Source organism: Elephas maximus, chromosome 1 (genome assembly GCF_024166365.1).
Source record: "Elephas maximus indicus isolate mEleMax1 chromosome 1, mEleMax1 primary haplotype, whole genome shotgun sequence".
Taxonomy (NCBI): domain Eukaryota; kingdom Metazoa; phylum Chordata; class Mammalia; order Proboscidea; family Elephantidae; genus Elephas; species Elephas maximus.
The window spans coordinates 41952014-41971697 of NC_064819.1; the positions used below are offsets into that span (position 1 = coordinate 41952014).

Consider the following 19684-nt stretch of genomic DNA (forward strand, 5'->3'; position numbering starts at 1 on the left):
AGGTCACCTGTTGACTAAAACTTCCTGCCATATTGTAAATAGCTTTCTGCCCAGCACTAGGAGAGCTCGGATTAGATCACTCAGTGATCCACGTCCCCCAGGAGCCAAGTGATTCTGGGTGGCGAAAGCTTAAGCACAAGTTACTTCTGGCCCAGACTCTGCCAATTACCTTAACTCCTGATATTCTCTGGCTATAGTTGAGTTCCAGCAATTTTTATCAAGGTGGGATCACCGTGGGACCTTGATAACCAAACTGAGTTACTCCAGCTTTTATTTAAACACACCACACCGTTTCCCATCTCTGTACTTCTAGATGCTAATAGTTATTTTCAAGGTCAAATAAGTTTGGGAAACACTGTATCAATCTTAGTGGGACATAATGTACACCCATCCATATAGCACAAGTATTGGGAAGGCCTGCAAGAAACCTGCTTAACTGTATACAATCTAGCATTTTTTAAACTTACTTGGGCTTGGGCAGAGCATAAAAGATTGTCATGGGTAGCAGTTAGAACAGTGACCCGGTGCCCAGGGCTGTAACGGGCACATGGTAGGTGCTCAATAACATGTATGTCGAACGAATCAAGGAATTGGAGAGGTGAGGTTCTCTGGACTGCAGCTGTCAGCCACCACTGGTCAATGCCGACTACAGGAATTTGCTGGAGTCAGATATGCGTGCCCCAAAGTGCTTGTATGAACACTAGGAGTTTTCCTCTGGCCTCAACATATATGGAGGAAGGCAGACACAGGAACAGGTGAAAAAGGGTCAGGTAAACATTTAATTTTACAAATTTGCAATGCAGACTGACTATATCCTGTAAGAAATGCATACAGTTTTTGCTAACTTGTATTTGTATAATCTTGGGATTATAACTACAGGGATATTTTCTCTCAAAATGTGGTAATAGTAGATGCTAATTATAGAATCACAGTGGTGGGGGTATGGGTGTTCACTGTAAAATCCATTCAACTATTATTTTGTATGTTTAAGAGTGTTCCTAATAAAATGCTGGAAAAAATGGAACTGCATATAGCTTATTTATTCTGAAGTACTAGCTAATTTAACCTAATTTCATATTCTTTATTTCAAGTTGAATTATCAAATCTGAAATATCAGGTTGAATTATCTATTTCAAGCTGAATTACCCAATGAACCTGCGTCAGCAGCAGGAAATGGCTTTGTGTAAATTGTTGCGGAGTGTTTTCAAGGCAGGTGTAGACTGTAATCCTGTGTGCACAGCACATCAGTGCTCGCTCTTCACAGGGCTGTGTGCACAGCCATCAGTGCTCGCTCTTCACAGGGCTGTGTGCACAGCACATCAGTGTTCGCACTTCACAGGGCTGTGTGCTCAGCCATCAGTGCTTGCTCTTCACAAGGCTGTGTGCACAGCACATCAGTGCTCGCTCTTCACAGGGCTGTGTGCACAGTGCATCAGTGCTCACTCTTCACAGGGCTGTGTGCACGGCGCATCAGTGCTCGCTCTTCACAGGGCTGTGTGTGCCGTGCATCAGTGCTCGCTCTTCACAGGGCTGTGTGCACAGCACATCAGTGCTCGTTCTTCACAGAGCTGTTATTATGTCCTTTTCACAGATGGGTAAACAGAGATATAAGAGCTCCTTTAAAGCTAGCAGCAAACCTCTGACACAGCTGGGGTCACTTGCACCCCGTTTCCACCGTAAGGACAAAATGCTTTCTATTCTCTATCATGAAAAGTTGCTTCATCTAAAGACTTACTAATAGGCTATTTTTGTGTGTAAATGACAGGACTTCTGTCACTGAAAGTGTGTGTGAAATCAGCCCAGGTATGCCTGGCGTGACCTCCACGGCTGACTCTGTGCAGGCACGCAAATGTACACCAACAACTGTGCTTCTCCTTTTTCACTTTTAGGGTTGTTGACTTTAATTTTGGGAACATTTACATTTACTCATAAGTCTCTGAAGTAACCTTGTTTTAATACATTCAGAAAGAAATTAGTAATATTTCTTAAAACGGAAAGTAGCAAACTATGAATTCTTACTTAGCAATTCTTACTTACCAAACAGTAATGAGTACCTTTTTAGAAATCAAGAAATTTAGATAAATTTCTTTCAGAACACATAAATGAGAACTATAAACTGTATTATATCATCGGTGTGTGTTGCTGTTAGACCCCCAAGGGAATCGTGAATACTCAAAACCCACTTGTACTGTGGACTAAATCAGGTCTTGAGTGCCAGCTCGAGTGACTTAACTTCGTATGTGTGTAACTCTTGTGGAATCTGAGGATTTCACATTCTTGATGAAAGACCATAGCATCTTGCTCTTGAGTGGTCATTTTGGCTTCTGGGCCTGCTATATTGACACCATGTTGTCAAGCAATCTTAGAAATGACTTCATTGGGAACATCTTTTGAAGTCTGCACCACACTGCACCCGGGAGCAGTGCAGACCTTGGCACTGGGAACAGGATGATAACAGGAGCCTTTTCCAGACCCACTGAGCTGACAGAAGCATGGCTCAGTGCTCATGTATTTATTTAACTGTGTCATACATTTTCGTTGGATTATTTTTGATCCATTTTTAAAATGTCATTTTTTTTTTTCCCTGATTGCAAAGGCTTATGCCTGTTCATTTCAAATCATGGAAAACATAGAAAGTGTAAACAAACAAACAAACCCTCAAATATAAACAGTAATAAGTACTATAAACATTTTGGTAAACTGTTTCTTTCACTATCAACATCTACTTGATTTCTGAGTTCCAACAGAAATTTTAGATACAAACTTCTTTTCTGTCCAACTGCAGAAAATAAAATAAAATTAGCATCTATTTGGTTCCTGAATTTGGAGAACAAGATGAAGGGGAATGCCTTCTATATAAGTATATGCAGATAGCTATAAGGCTATATACCAAAATGATAACACTAACAATATATTTATTTTTACAAAACTTGGCTTCCATTTTTAAGTAGGTAAGCTCAGATAGGTTAGACAAAAAAAAAAGTTACAACTTCTCATGTAAACACCTCTATTTTCCCATTTTCCGATGATTCCTAATTGTGTGGCCCCATGCATTTTTTTGATATAATGTCCCTAACACATGTCTAAGGACTATGGCCATAAAACAATTCTTTGTAGTTATAGCTTGTTGTTAGGTACCATTGAGTTGATTCTGACTCACGGCAACACTGTAGGATAGAGTAGAGCACGCCGGAAGCATCTGGCACATTTTTATCTGCAGAGCGGCCAGTGGGTTGGAAATGCCAACCTGTCAGTTAGCAGCTGAGGGCTTAATCACTGTGCCACAAGGGCTCCTTAATTACAGCTGAGAAGAATGTATTTAAGTGACCGAAACCAATTACTGAAAATCAGAGCTAATTTCTTGTTCATAATTTAAATCAGCATTAGATGCTCAAGTACAGATCATCGGTGTTTTTAGTTGTATAAACAAATATAATAACAGGGCAGAAGCTAACCTGAACTTTAGCCTGTGAAATACTTGTTTGTTTCTTTTGTGATCCTTGGAGTTTTTTTCTGAATTAAATCGGGGACAAGGAAGGCAGACTGGCTTCCTTCCCAGTGAGGAATGTTAAAGACAGCAAAAGTCAGACGAGCTCAGGGAGACTACAAGCACCCAGACAGAGGATGACGACAGAGCCCAGGGACAGGGCACTGCCACTACATGCTCACTACCGTCTGGACACAGATCCGCCACGCGGTTGAAACTCATCCTAATCAGGCAAAGTAAAATGTAACCATTCGCTTAGGAAGAATCACACTCCTTATGTATGTAACACAGCAACTAAACACAAAACTTAACTGGTCTACGAATCCCAAGTGTGAAAATCTGCAACAGCATCCAAAGTTCCTGGATGTGCAAAGTCACACCTAAGCAGCATGTGGTATGAGAGTCAGGCTCTTAGGGTATCCATAAACAGTGGCAGAAACAAAAACATCCCATTAAGAATATTACCCTCAGAGAAACTGAGTAGAATAATGTAAATTTGGCAGCTTTAGATTATACAAATGGAACTTTGGTAGTTTGTCTCGAAGATCTGAGAACTAGAACCTTTAAAAAAAAATTGCTTTCAAAATTAGTCAGGTGCATGTCGGGCAGGGAGAGGGAGAAGGCGGCCTGAAGTGAGACAGTTGAGAACCTCCAGCAAGTACAGAAGTTTTCCCATCTACCCACCTACCTGCCATCCCAAACCACTGACCAGTACCTTAATACTAAATGATTAAGAGAATACTTGTGAAAGATTTCCTCATTTAACTAACACTGAGTCTAAGATGCTACATGGGCTCCTGAGCCATCAAGGCTTAAAATGAAAGCAGTTTGAGTCTAAAATATACCTGCCTTAGCAAAATCTTACCTGCCCCCCTAGAGGTCATGCTTTTCCACCAGAGGCCTACCATTTACCACATTTACAACACCAACCAACACAGGTATTTTCAGGAATGTGATGAGTGGATTCCCTACCTTGACATAGTCCTTGGCATGGCCCCAATCCCTCTTGGCATCCAGATTTCCCAAACTGAAGCATTCCAGTTGTCCGAGGTAAATCTTAGCTACCGACCGGCTGATTTTTCGTGTAACAAAATTAGCTCCTAAAAAGAGACAAAAGGTCCATTATTAGCAGAGCACATTTGACAGTTAACACTTTGGTGAACCAACCAACCTCGGCCTCTGGGCACATCTTTTTTTTTTTTTTCTTGCTTTTGAAAAATAATAAAAGAAAAAGGAAAAGATCATTAAGTGTCATTTAGACAAGTTAAGAAGCTCTAACTCCAAACATTGTATCAGCTCTACGTTCATAACAAATATTTTTCTTTGGGGGACATCTTAACAGTCCTAATTTGCTGTCTCAATATGCAACCCAGGCATTAGGCCAACGAGAAGCTATTGGAATGTCAGTTTTTAAATAGAAAATTCAAAAGGGTTATATAAAGGGGAATGTCAGAATAGAGGACAGACCTCTAAGACCACCCTGATTTTTTTTTTTTTGGTAAGAAAACAAATACCATATATTCCTATTAATAAAGCCACTTTTGGATCCAATGGAAAGAGAGGGTAGAGTAACTCAATTCACAGAATACAACCAGTTAAAGGAAACAACAAAAATTTTATTTGGGTTACCTTTCTCTTATCAAAATAAGTGGTGATCACTTTTACTTGGAAACCTGCATAGCCATCCAGTTATAAATTACGACACGGTTTCCAGTTAACCGTTCCTCTATGTTAGGCTTACTGCAATGCCACCTTCCACCTTCGCTGAAGCGTTACCTATAGAAATGGGCTACTGAATATTAGATAGATATTGTGAAAGGACTGGATGAAAGGTGCCATAAATTTAAGTAATGAAATTGTTTTAACGTTTCCTGGTTTTTAATGAAAGCATCTATCTTTTTTTAAAAATCACACAGAAGGACAAAATTAAAAGGCACTTCAGAGAGAATTTTATCCAGGGCTCTCCATGTAGGTAAGGTTATCAGAGAACACATTTTAATGCCACATGCTCGAGGTAGTAATACGCACATGAGCTAGTCGGTAATGGTTTCATACCGGTCAGCTGTACTACTATCAGAACTTAACGCATTCTGATAACTTCAGCTTTGTTCTTCTTCAGATGAAACAGAGAGGTGAACATTGTGATGAAAACTTTTGGTTTCTAGAGAAACTGGCACAAGAGTAAGAGAAATTTTTCTGAACAGGGTTTCTAAATTTTGGCAAGAATATGGCCTAGAGCAAGTTCAAATCCATACTTGATTCACTCACCACACAAGCTTGGTGTATACATCTGTATCAATGCTGTGTCATTACAAATACAATGGGACCACAGTGGAAATCCAAATTTTCAATTTTTCTGAGCATTTCACAGAGTGCATTAAGAAATTCAGATTTTCAACTTTCCACAGCAGCTTATAAAACACAAAAGCCCACTGTTGTTGAGTCAATTCTGACTCATAGCGACTCCATACGATTTTCAAGGTTGTGAATTTCTACTAAAGCAGACTGCCACATCTTTCTCCTGCAGAGTCGCTGGTGGCTTTGAACCAACAACCTATCAGTTAGCAGTTGATCACTTTAACCATTGTGTCACCAGGGCTCCTTATAAAACACACGGGGTCCTTAAAAAAGGAGCCTTTCAAAATGATGAAATATTTATCCATATTTCCTTATAAATCCTTATAAATCTATTACAAATGAGCAATCTTATATTTTCTATCTTCCAGTGACCTGTAAAAATTAAATTTGTAATTAAACTTAGGTTTCCTCAAAAGCAAAGAAGTTTCCTGAATATAACCTAACTCTCTGAAGGCCAGAGTAGCAGGGACAGGGTTTTGGGGATCGTGGTTTCGGGGACATCTAGGTCAACTGGCATAACAAAACATATTAAGAAAACGTTCTGCATTCCACTTTGGTGAGTGGCATCTGGGGTCTTAAACATTAGCAAGTGACCATCTAAGATCTATCAATTGGTCTCAACCCACCTGGAGCAAAGGACAATGAAGAACACCAAAGACATAAGGTAAAGATGAGCCCAAGAGACAGAAAGGGCCACATAAACGAGAGACTGCATGAGCCTGAGACTGAAAGAATTAGACAGTGCCCCGCTACCACCAATGACTGCCCTGACAGGTAACACAACGGAGAATTCTCTGATAGAGCAGGAGAACAGTGGGATGCAGACCTCAAATTCTTGTAAAAAGACCAGACTTAATGGTCTGACTGAGACTAGAGGAGCCCCAGAGCCTTTGTTAGCCCAAGACTAGACCCATTTCCGAAGCCAACTCTTCAGACAGGGATTGGACTGGACTATACGACAGAAAATGATACTGGTGAGGAATGAGCTTCTTGGCTCAAGTAGACACATGAGACTATGTGGACAGCTCCAGTCTGGAGGTGAGATGAAAAGGCAGAGGGGACAGGAGCTGGTTGAATGGACACGGGGAATACAGGGTGGAGAGGAGTGTGCTGTCTCATTGGGGGAGAGCAACTAGGAGTACATAGCAAGGTGTATATAAGTTTTTGTATGAGAGACTGACTTGATTTGTAAACTTTCACTTAAAGCATAATTAAAAAAAAAAAAAATTTAGGGTTTCCTGATACGTGTCTTTCTCTTTTAACGTCAAGACTAGATGATCACCCCAAGTATACTAGGTAAACGTGCAAAGGTGAGAAAGATCTGTAAGGACCAGGGCCTTTCTCTTTACCCCTTTAGCAATCACTCTCCATTTCTTCCCAGCCTCTCCTCCCTACCTGCCCCCCACCCCTAGGCAACCACTAAACTACCTTCTGTCTTTATAGATTTGCCCATTCTGGACTTTCATATAAATAGAATCATAATACGTGGTCTTTTGTGACTGGCTTCTTTCACTTATCATAGCATTTTCAAGGTTCATCCATGTTTTAGCATGAATCAGTACTTCTTTTCATGGCTGAATAATATTCCACTGTATGGATATGCCGTATTTTGTTTATCCATTCACCAGCAGCTGGACATGTGGGTTGTTTCTAACTTTCAGCTATCATGAATAATACTATAAACATTCATGTATGGCTTTTTATGTGGACATACATCTTTTAATTTCCTTGGGTACACACCTAGGGGTAGAATTGCTGGGTCACATGGTAGCTCTGCATTTAACCTTTTGAGAAACTGCCAGACTGTCTTCCAAAGTGGCTGCACTATTTTACATTTATTAGCACTGAAATTGGGTTCCAATTTCTCCAAATCTTCACCAGCATTTGTTATGTCTATTCGGACTGTTGGCCCATTTTCTAAATTGGGCCATTTGTCTTTTCATTATTGAGTTGTAAGAGTCCTTTATGCATTGTAGGTATAAGTCCCTTACAAGATAAATGCTTTGCAAATATTTTCTCCCATTCTTTGAGGTGTATTTTCACTTTCTTGATAGTGTCCTTTAAGAATGATACTTTTTAATTTTGATGAAGTCCAATTTATCTAATTTTTCTTTTGTAGCATGTGCTTTTGGTGTCTAATCCAAGATCACAAAGACTTACTCCTATATATTCTTCTAAGAGTTTTATAGATTGTTTTTACATTTAGGTCTATGATCCTTTTTTAGTCAATTTTTGTATATGGTGTGAGGAAGGGGTCCAACTTCATTCACTTGCATTTGGATATCCAGCTGTCCCAGCACTATGTGTTGAAAAGATTACTTCTTCCTCCACTGAATTATATTGGCACCTTTGACAAAAAACAATTAATCGTAAATATGACAGTTTATTCCTGGACTCTCAATTCTATTCCATTGATCTACGTGTCTATCCTTACCGCAGTACTATGCAATCTTGATCTCTGTAGCTTTGTAGCAAGTTTTAAATTGGGAAATGTGAGTCGTCCAACTTTGTTCTTTTCAATTTTTTTTTTTTTTTTAGCTATTCTGGGTCCTTTAAATTTTCATATAAATTTTAGGATCAGCTTGTTAATTTCTACAAAGAAAATTGAATTGGTCGATCAATTTGGGAGGTACTGCAATCTTAACAATATTAAGTGTTCTGTTACGTGAACACAGGATGTAGGTCCTTAACATTTTTTCAACAATGTTTTGTAGTTTTCAGAGCATACGCTTTATACTTTTTTTTGTAAAATTTGTTTTTAATTTAATTTTTTGATGTTATTTTAAACGGACTTGTTTCCTTATTTCATTTACAAATTGTTAATTTTACAAGTTATTTTTACAAGACTAGTGTTGAAAAAAAAATGTTTCACTAGTTAATTCTTAGAGAGGCTTATAGTGAGTTCTGAGTTTTTATTTGCTCATATTTTTACTCCTATCCACACAAAACTGTTGTTTTTAGGATAAAACTACATAAAATCACAGAATGTATAGGCTGAGACCTTCACATGCAGGTGAAGAAAAAAAGGCAAAGAGAGGGTGGGCAGCTGCCCGCACTCAGGGCAAGCAGCCAAGCCTGGCCTGGCCCGCTTCTGACAAATGCATAGTGTAACCGAGAGGGAAGGGCTATCCCTCCCCTGTTTCAATGATTTAAATGGCAGAGAATCATAGCATATGTGGATAATGGAATCCCCATGACTGTTTTAACTACATACTTGATTTCTAAGAGCCTTAAACTAGAACCTTGTTAGGAAAAGGCCCAGTAAATGAAAAGTTAGCCCACTGAGCTGATCAAGGCCAGCTCTTTTAGTTACTGGCCATGTTATCTTGCACACACCATATAATGTCTCTGAAGTTACAGTCTCCTCTGTGAACTACAGGCATATTAATACTTGTCCTGCCTTGTCCTGCCTAAGCACAGAGTATACTAAAGTAGATGAAATGGCACTGTAGAACACCAATCACTACAGAAACATAAGGAGTTCCTATCACCCATGTCTTTGTAAAACAAGCACGATAATAATCCTTAACACACAGGTTTAATGTTTAAGTGAGAATATCCAGTAATATGACTGGCAAGTGCTCAACAAATGCTAGTCATTATTATAGATATTATTTTAAAATGTTAATGTAGCCGCAATTAAGCCTCGAAGAAAAGTTCAGACTTCTTATTTTTTTTTATTTTTATGACTAGGTCTCTTGCTTCTCTGACTTTAAAGTCTGAGACTGACAACAGATCTAAAAGGCAGCCCAGCCAAATGGTCTCACACACAGGAAGCATTAACAGATATTCCATAAATCACTTCAGGTTACTTTTTCAATGTGAATGCATTAAACCCAGGAAGAAGAAGACAGTACTCATGTAAATATAAATCTGTAAGAAAGAGATCAATTAAAAAGAATTTAATCAACATGTTAGATCTAAGATTGAGGTTGTGGGTTTTGCTAGAGCCTACAGAATGAAAACAACAGACCTTCTGTTCTAGCAACACAGCAGAGAAGAAAAGCTGCCACATTAGGGACAGCAAGACATGCTGCGTAAAATGTTATTATTATTTCTTTCAATCCAAAACTGACCCTGACCAAGATGAAGAGAAAACTGACCACCAGATGGAAAATCTTGGGTAGGCATGGCTTAGGGTGGGGCGTGGGCTGGGGGTAGAAGTGGACGCCGACTCAGAAACCTAGAAATAGGCTTTAGCAGAGGCCAAGGGCATCATCTTCTTTAAGTGGAATACTGGAGCCCAGGCTAACATGTTGTTATTATTTTTTATAATTCTGTTACTTTTATCAGTGTTATTAAACAAGTGTTTTAACTTCTCAGTTGTTTTATTACAAAATGGGATAACAATCCACACTTCACCTCAGAGGGCCTGAGGATCAAGTGAGATAATACATTTCCAAAGCTTTGAAACACTACTATATCCTTGGAAAGCCTATGGGGCAGTTTTATTCTGTCCTATAAGGTTGCTACGAGTCGGAATCAACTCAACAACAATGGGTGTGTGTGTGCATGTGTGTGTATCAATGTAAAGTACTACCATGAGCATTTAGGTTTATTCTCTTGGATATTTATCACCGTAAATTTTTCTGAAATTATAAGGCTTTTTCTCTTTGCATGGCCATATCCACAATAAGTCCAAGGGTTAATATTCACGCCCCATCATTTGAAATAGGATTTTGTAACAAGACTATAGGTTTGAAAGCAAGGCTTCGTGGAGAAAAATAATTTCCTAAATAATTTTAGCATATGAAAAATCAAGTGTGGAGTGAAGGGCTTAGTTTTACTGAGTAAGGTAGCCTTTTTCCTGGCCTCCAGAGAAATAACCCTGGAGAAATTGCATTCCTTGGTCGGGGACTTCCAGGCCACAGAGGATTTGTGCTGACAAGTGGGGGCTGGCCACATCAGAAAAGACACACCTGGGAGGATGACAGCAACTAGCCTCGGAGGCATGATCTAGCCTTTCACGACCAACTAGCCAATAAAGCCCAAGGCAGGAAGGCTGAGAGAAGCTTCTGGGTTGACAGGAATACATGCTCTTGAGAAGTCAGCTCACCCTTTGGGACATGGAAGCTCTGCACTGGGAACCCTCCAAGACCTCACCCAGTGTGTCTCTTCATATGTACCCTCTTTTGCTACAGTAAATCTGTAGTTGTAAATATGGTATGTTGTTGTCATTAGGTGCTGTCGAGTTGTAGTGACCCTATAGAACAGAAGAGAACTGCCTCATAGGGTTTCCAAGGAGTGGCTGGTGGATTTGAACTTTTGGTTAGCAGCCACAGCTCTTAACCACTGTGCCACCAGGGATCCAAATATGGGATACTCTCTGTGGATTCTGTGAGTCATTCAGTTGTCAAGTACTGAACTCACAGGGGCAGTAGGAGCCAGCAGGTCAGAAAGTAACGGTGTCATGTGGAGTCAATGTTGATTCATTATTACTAACTAAAGTCCATAGCTTACTTTATGGGTCACTCTTTGTGTTGTATAATTCTACAGACTTTGACGAATGCTTAATGTCATATGTCCACCATTACAGCGTAATACAGAATGGTTTCACTGCCCTAAAAATGCCCTATGCTTCACCTATCCATGTCCCCCTGTCCCCCTGAACTCCTGATAACCACTGATCTTTTTACTGTCTCTATACTTTTGTCTTTTCTAGAATGTCCATATTGTCGGTGTCTTACATACCTAGTGCTGCTGTAACAGAAATACCACAAGTGGAGGCTTTAACAAATAATAGAAGTTTATTCTCTCACAGTCCAACAGGCTAGAAGTCCAAATTCAGGATGTCAGCTCCAGGGGAAGGCTTTTCTCCCTGTCATTTCTGGGAGAAGGTCCTTTCCATCAATCTCTCCCTGGTCTAGAACCTTCTCAGCCCAGGGACCCTGGGTCCAAAGGACATGCTTTGCTCCTGGCACTACTTTCTTGGTGGTATGAGGTCCCCGAGAGCCAACAGGGAGACTTCTGGCCTACTGGACCGTGAGAGAGAATAAACTTCTGTTTGTTAAAGCCATCTACTTGTGGCATTTCTTTATAGCAGCACTGGATAATTAAGACAGAATTTGGTACCAAGAATGGGGTGCTGTTCTAACAGATACCTAAAATGTGGAAGTGGTTTTGGAACTGTAAATGGTGGGTAGTGGCTGGAAGAGTCTTAAATGCTGAATAGTAAAAGGCTAGGTTGCCTTGAAAAGACTGTTGGTAGAATTATGGATGTCAAAGGCAACTCTGCTGAAGACTCAGATGGAAGTGAGGAAGAGTTGTTACACTGGAGACGGTTTAGACAGCAAGTCGCAGCAGCAGAGAAATGGAAGCAGCAGAACCAGGAGACCAGTGTGAGACAGTGCTAGAGCCAACCCATGAAGCAAGAGAACTGAGTACCTTTCAGCCGAAGTTTACTAGTGAAGTGGGGTGCCTCCAGGCACTTATCAGTGGAGCTAAAAATCTTTGGAACACTTGCCAGAGCAGGGCAGTTGCGGGCTGTGAGGCCTGAGGGGCCATGAGGCCAAGAAACCAGGAAACAGAAGCTGAGGAGACAAGGAGCATAGGAAACAGAGCTGCCTCAGTCTCAAAGGGTAGGTCTACAATTTCTGGGGTCTCAAAGGGTAAGCCATCGCCTCTAGGGTTTCAAAGAGTGGGGCTACAGCCACCTAGGTTTCAAAGAGTGAGATCTTCACCAACTAGGTTGCAGAGCGTGGGGCTGCCTTTCAGGGCTGCCAGCAGGGTGGGGCCAGGAAAACTGCCCAAAGCTGAGGGGGACCTCATACCACCAAGAAAGCAGCGTTGGGAGCACAGTGTGTCCTTTGAACCTGAGGTCCCTGTGCTGAGAAGCTCCTAGACCAGGGGATGATTGATGACAAGGCCCTTCCTCTAGAGTCAAGAGGCAGAAAAAGCCTTCCCCTTGAGCTGGTGTCTTGAATTTGGACTTCTAGCCTATTAGAGAATAAATTTCTGTTTGTTAAAGCCATCCACTTGTAGTATTTCTGTTATAGCAGCACTAGATAACTAAGACAGCTGGAATCACATAGTATGTAGCTTTTTAAGACTGGCTTCTTTCTTTTAGCAATATACATTTTGGGTTCCTATATGACTTTTTGTGGCTTGATAGCTCATTCCTTTTTATTTCTGAATAATACTTCATTGCATAGTTTGTTTATTCCTTCACCTATAGAAGGGCATCTTGCTTGCTTCCAATTTTTAGAAATTATGAATAAAGCTGCTATAAACATTCATGTGCGGGTTTTTCTGTGCACATACATTTTCATCTCACTTGGGTAAATACCTAGGCAGTCTCTCAATTTTCAATTTTCTTTTCTCTATTTTTCCCTGGGATAAAATATTAGACCATCTCATTTTATCTTATTTTTATAATTTTCATCTCTTTGTACATCTCTGCCTAATTCTAGGTAATTTCCTGAGATTCATCTAATTTTTCTATGGTGGTCTAATTAAATATTTAAGTTAGCCATTGAATTCTTTACTTCAATACTTATATTTCATATATCTAAAGTTCTTTCGGGTTTAAAGTTCTTTGTGGTTATTTTTCTAATCTCACCAGGCATTTTTATATTCTGTTGCTGCTTCCTTATGTTTTTGCTATTTTATGTTTTATTTGAATGTGTCTTAGTTATTTACATTCAGAATCTAATAATTACAATATTTGAAGTTCTTGGGGTCTAATTTCTTCTTTGTTATTTCTGGTGACTTTGACTGGCAGTCATTTGTTTTCTTGTGCATTTGGTAAAACTACCAGTTGATGTTTAATAATCTTTACCTGCTGGAAACCAGGGAGCCTCACCCAGACATGGTTCCCTTCTGAGAAGATTTGTGTTTGTTTCTGCTGGGAGCTAGGACATGCTAACACCTGGGACATTTCATCCCCTTCCAGGCTCTCTAGGTTAATAAGGTTCTCTTCTTCACCCTGTTGTCCTCCAAGCCAATAACCTAACCTGTCATTAAAGAGATGGGCATTACCTAAAAGGCTACTGAAGTTACTGCATCATACTAAGATCATACTAAGTGTAGAGGACTGGACTATGATCTTGGTGCTCCTACTGCACCCCACCTACCCAGTGAGAGGAAAAACAGGGTGATGAGGACAGACTGAGGGAAATAAAGAAACTACAGTTGTCCTGCACATCTGGATGTAATATGAATAACTGTGCCGCTGTGCATATTTAGTTTTATTTTCATTTTAGACATTCAGAATAATTTGATTTTTATGGGGCATGTTTTAACAGTGGAGATTATATACATATAATTTGCCTCCATTTTTGCTCACACTGTTTTTTGGACTCAAAACTATTTGTAATTATTTTCAGCATAACAGGCAAACTAGACTTTTTTCTTATGAAATCCTGAGCCACAAGCTCGTCTTGTCTTTGTGGTTCTTTCCCTCCCATTGGGCCTCCCTTCCTGTGACGACAGATGATCAAGACACTGTGAGGCCATTCCAATACTGCAGCACAATGAGGAGCCTTCAGCACAGAATTCAAGCCAAATCCCCATTTCCTGGCTTTGTTCTCGTGTCTGATCCTTACTCTGGGGTGTGTGTGTGTGTGTGTGCGTGTGTGTGTACATGCATGCGTTTTCATTGTCAATTTAAACTTCCTAGAATAATATAAAGTATACCAACATGATTACACAATCAAATATCTACTGAAATGAAAGTAAAAAAGGAGAACTGATAAGATTCAGAAAACATTATTATACCTTAAATTACCAGCATTAAACTTCAGACAATAGGATTGCCTTTAAGACATGGATAGTAACATACTTATTGAACTTAAAGAATTTGATCAGGTTAGTTAAATCACAATCCTCTCCACAATGTATAACTTCAACAGAGATTTTTAAAAATATTTAACATTGGACATTCTATGATGATCAAGCTGAATAAGGGAGGAAGCACTGAGAGGGACACACTAAGTATTACCAGGGACAATTCTTCTGGTTATCATATGAAACAAAATTATTCTTTTTTCAAACTTATATTTTCATATAAAATTTTTTTTTAACAGGGCCCTATAATTCTATTGCCCACCTGCTAAGAAGCAATGAAGTTACTCTGTTCACACGTATACACGTACACACAATTCTGTGTGCGCACACATACACACAGATGGAAAATTTACCCCTGCCAGCATCCGAAAAGTATTAGAAGTAACGTCAATTTCTCTAATAAAAATTCTATTCCACTGCTCAGTACTTCATCCAAAAGCTTTTGATTTAAAGACTTTTGGAATTAGATAAAGGAAAAAGACAGTTTGGATGATATTCACTGGGAAAAAACATCATTCCAATTCATCTTGAACCCCACATGAACCTATGCCCGGGGCCTGCGTTTTCCCGTCCTGCCATCTGTGGCTCCGATGCACACGTTAATCTCAGGCTACCCCACAGAGAGCCGCCTGGGCCATGGCTGGGGCAGACAGGGTGCAAAAAGAAAGGACACTGAGAACGTCATGGCTGGCTGACCAGACTAGTGAGATCAGAGAGATTATACCTCATTTGGTCACCAAGCGCTGCCAAAAGCAACACTATTTAACTGTAGGTATTCGAAATCCAACAGGCATTTTTAAAAGAATCACAGGCTTAAAAAGGGGCCTTTACAATGTGCATTTGTTAGGGATAGTACCACCTTTGGCAACTATTTATAAATATCTGTTTAAAGACAGAGGTTTGAGCTACGTGGCTATTTGTATCAAATACTCAATGCACGCAACTAGATAACTCAAATTCATAAATCCTTAAGTCAGGATTTCTCAACCTTGGCACCACTGACAGTTGGGGGTTTGAGAATTCCTTAAGAAAATGTGATTGTGCAGTACACTGCAGGGTGCTTAACAGCATCCCTGGCTTTACCTACTAGATACCAGTATCATTTGCCCTCCCTGCAGTGCGACGACCAAAAACATCTCCATATATTGCCAAATGTCCCTGTGGGCAAAACTGTCCTCCCATTGGAAACGACTGCTTTAGTTAAGCAAATAACTCTGACAAAGATAAAATCCCACAAAATTAAAACAAATATGTATGTATGTGTATGTGTACACAAAGACATTTATTTTGCATGTAAAATAAAAGCTAACCTTATCCACACATATAAGGATATAAGGATAATCCACTGCTTTATTTTGGCACTGGGTTTATTTTAAGTATCTCTATTCACTGGATATACCAGTCAAGCTATCAGGGACCCAGTAAACTTGAGCTATTTAAGCCATCACAAGACAAGGGCTGAGTCTTCCTTCTAAAGTCAGACTGGATATATGAGTCTGGACTTCACAGGAGGGCTCTGAGCTGAAAGTACACATTTGGGAATCATCAATGTGTAGATGGTAGTTAAAATCATGAGACTGGCTAAGAGCGCCAGGAGAGGGAATTAAGCAGGAACACAGAAATGGCCTAAGAACTGCGTTCACAGACACTGTCATGTTTAGAGGTCAAGGAGATGTGGGCAAGCCAGTAAAGAAGAACGAAAAGAAATAAGCAGTGAGGATAAAGGAAAACCTGAGTGTGTGGTTTCCTCAGGTGGTATCCTGATAACCTGGAAAAATGTGTTCCAAGGAGGCAGTGCTCAGTGCTAAGTCAGGGAGGTGCAGACTGAGAAATGACCACAGGATCTAGCAATATGAAGGTGACTGGTGACCTCGATTGAAAGAGTTTTGGAAGAAGGGGGACAAAAGTCCAATTAGCACTGGTTCAAGAGAGAAGGAGAGGAGAGATTTAGAGACTAGTATAGGCAACTTTTTTGAAGAATTTTGCTGTAAGAGAGGAAGTAAAATTGAGAGGATTTTATTTCATGATGGTAGAAAAAGCAAAGTATTTATAGCTGAAGGTCAAGATCTAGCGATGAGGGAAAAACTGATTCAAGGGTGAGAGGTGCCAATTGCTGGAGTTCTCTCTTTGAGGAGGTATTAACAGATAGAAACTAGTAGACAAATGGTGGGTTAGCCTTTGCTAGAGGCACAGTCCATCCATGGGAACGGGTGAGGTGGTAGCAAGAACACAAATGCTGATACAGAATCTGTAGATGTGAGTGCTTCTATTCCACCTTGAATTCTAAACATGCACATCCCACTCTCTGACTACAAAGTCTGTCCTTCCACCTCCGTTATGAATTACTCTCACAATCGCACTATACCTGTTCTTCTAAACCTGTTCTTCAAACACATTAGAACTCCCAGTCCCTTGATCTTCCAGGCATCCCCAATCTTTATTTCCTTCCCTTTCATCTTAAGATCCATCACATAAGCCATTCGGTCGCTAATGCCCTACTTTCTTTGCTCTCCTAGCAAAACCTCCAACCAGTGTCTTTCCACTGTCTTCTACACACTGTGGACCGAGTGCTGTAGAAGAAGAATCATACACTATTCTAACTGGCTCTCCAACTCTAGCTAAGCTCCTGCTATCTGTTATTAGGTGTCGTACAAGTCGTAAACATTGATATCCTAGGCATTAGTGAGCTGACATGGACTGGTATTAGCCATTTTGATTCGGACAATCATATAGTATACTATGCTGGAAATGACAGCTTGAAGAGGAATGGTGTTGCATTCATCATCAAAAAGAACATTTCAAGATCTATCCTGAAGTACAACGCTGTCAGTTAGGATAATATCCATAAACCTACAAGGAAGGCCAGTTAATACAACTATTATTCAAATTTACATACCAACCACTAAGGAAATGATGAAGAAATGGAAGGTTTTTACCAACTTCTGCAGTCTGAAATTGATTAAACATGCAATCAGGATGCATTGATAATTACTGGTGATTGGAATGTAAAAGTTGGAAACAAAGAAGAAGCATCGGTAGTTGCAAAATATGGCCTTGGTGACAGAAACAAAGCCGGAGATTGAATGATAGAATTTGGCAAGACCAACAACTTCTTCATTGCAAATACCTTCTCTCACCAACATAAACGGTGACTATACACATGGACCTCACTAGGTGGAACACACAGGAATCAAACTGACTACATCTGTGGAAAGAGACGATGGAAAAGCTCAATATCATGTCAGAACAAGGCAAGGGGTCGACTGTGGAACAGACCATCAATCGCTCATATACAAGTTCAAGCTGAAACTGAAGAAAATCAGAGCAAGTCCACGAGAGCCAAAATATGACCTTGAGTATATCCCACCTGAATTTAGAGACCATCTCAAGAATAGATTTGACGCATTGAACACTAGTGACTGGAGACCAGATGAGTTGTGGAATGATGTCAAGGACATCATATATGCAGAAAGCAAGAGGTCATTGAAAAGACAGGAAAGAAAGAAAAGACCAAGATAGGTGTCAGAGGAGACTACGAAACTTGCTCTCGAATGTTGAGCAGCTAAAGCAAAAGGAAGAATTGATGAAGTAAAAGAACTGAACGGAAGGTTTCAAAGGGCGGCTTGAGAAGACAAAGTAAAGTATTATAATGACATGTGCAAAGAGCTGGAGATGGAAAACCAAAAGGGAAGAACACGTTCGGCGTTTCTTTCAAGCTGAAAGAACTGAGGAAAAAATTCAAGCCTCGAGTTGGAATAGCAAAGGATTCTGTGGGGAAAATAGAAAACGATGCAGAAATCATCAAAAGAAGATGGAAGGAATACACGGAGTCATTAAACCAAAAAGAATTAGTCGATGTTCAACCATTTCAAGAGGTAGCATGTGATCAGGAACCAATGGTACTGAAGAAAGAAGCCCAAGCTGCTCTGAAGGCACTGGCGAAAAACAAGGCTCCAGGGATTGATGGAATATCAATTGAAATGTTTCAACAAACAGATGCAGCGCTGGAAGTGCTCACTCGTCTATGTCAAGAAATATGGAAGACAGCTTCCTGGCCAACTGACTGGAAGAGATCCATAATTATGCCTATTCCCAAGAAAGGTGATCCAACCAAATGTGGAAATTATAGAACAATATCATCAATATCACATGCTAGCAAAATTTTGTTGAAGATCATTCAAAAACGGCTGCAGCAGTATATCGACAGGGAACTGCCAGAAATTCAGGCTGGTTTTAGAGGAGGATGTGGAACCACGGATATTATTGCAGATGTCAGGTGGATCCTGGCTGAAAGCAGAGAAGACCAGAAGGATGTTTACCTGTGTTTTATTGACTATGCAAAGGCATTCGACTGTGTGGATCGTAACAAATTATGGATAACACTGCAAAGAATGGGAATTCCAAAACACTTAATCATGCTCACGAGGAACCTTTACATAGATCAAGAGGCAGTTGTTCAGATAGAACAAGGGGATACTGATTGGTTTAAAGTCAGGAAAGGTGTGCATCAGGGTTGTATCTTTCACCATACCTATTCAATCTGTATGCTAAGCAAATAATCCCAGAAGCTGGACTGTATGAAGAAGAATGGGGCGTCAGGATTGGAGGAAGACTCATTAACAACCTATGTTATGCAGATGACACAACCTTGCTTGCTGAAAGTGAAAAGGACTTGAAGCACTTACAAATGAAGATCAAAGACCATAGCCTTGAGTATGGATTGCACCTCAACATTAAGAAAACAAAAATCCTCACAACTGGAGCAATGAGCAACATCATAATAAACGGAGAAAAGATTGAAGTTGTCAAGGATTTCATTTTACGTGGATCCACAATCAATAGCCATGGAAGCAGCAGTCAAGAAATCAAAGGACTCATTGCATTGGGTAAATCTGCTGCAAAGGACCTCTCTAAAGTGTTGAAAAACAAAAATGTCACCTTGAAGACTAAGGTGCGCCTGACCCAAGCCATGGTATTTTCAATCGCATCATATGCATGTGAAAGCTGGACAATGAATAAGGAAGCCTGAAGAAATGCCTTTGAATTGTGGTGTTG

General features: G+C 40.0%; 1 protein-coding gene across 7 annotated transcripts in view; it reads right to left on the reverse strand.

Annotated features, from left to right (window-relative positions):
• The window catches only part of GMDS (GDP-mannose 4,6-dehydratase), a 783240-nt gene that overhangs the window by 418522 nt on the left and 345034 nt on the right, over positions 1-19684 (reverse strand). For all 7 annotated transcript variants that reach the window (XR_007517120.1, XM_049882356.1, XM_049882384.1 and 4 more), the window contains one exon: positions 4460-4587. Coding sequence is in view for 6 of the 7 variants with exons in the window: in XM_049882356.1 (XP_049738313.1) it covers positions 4460-4587 (128 nt within the window). In the remaining variant the exon portion in view is untranslated. The remainder of the gene's footprint in view (positions 1-4459; positions 4588-19684) is intronic.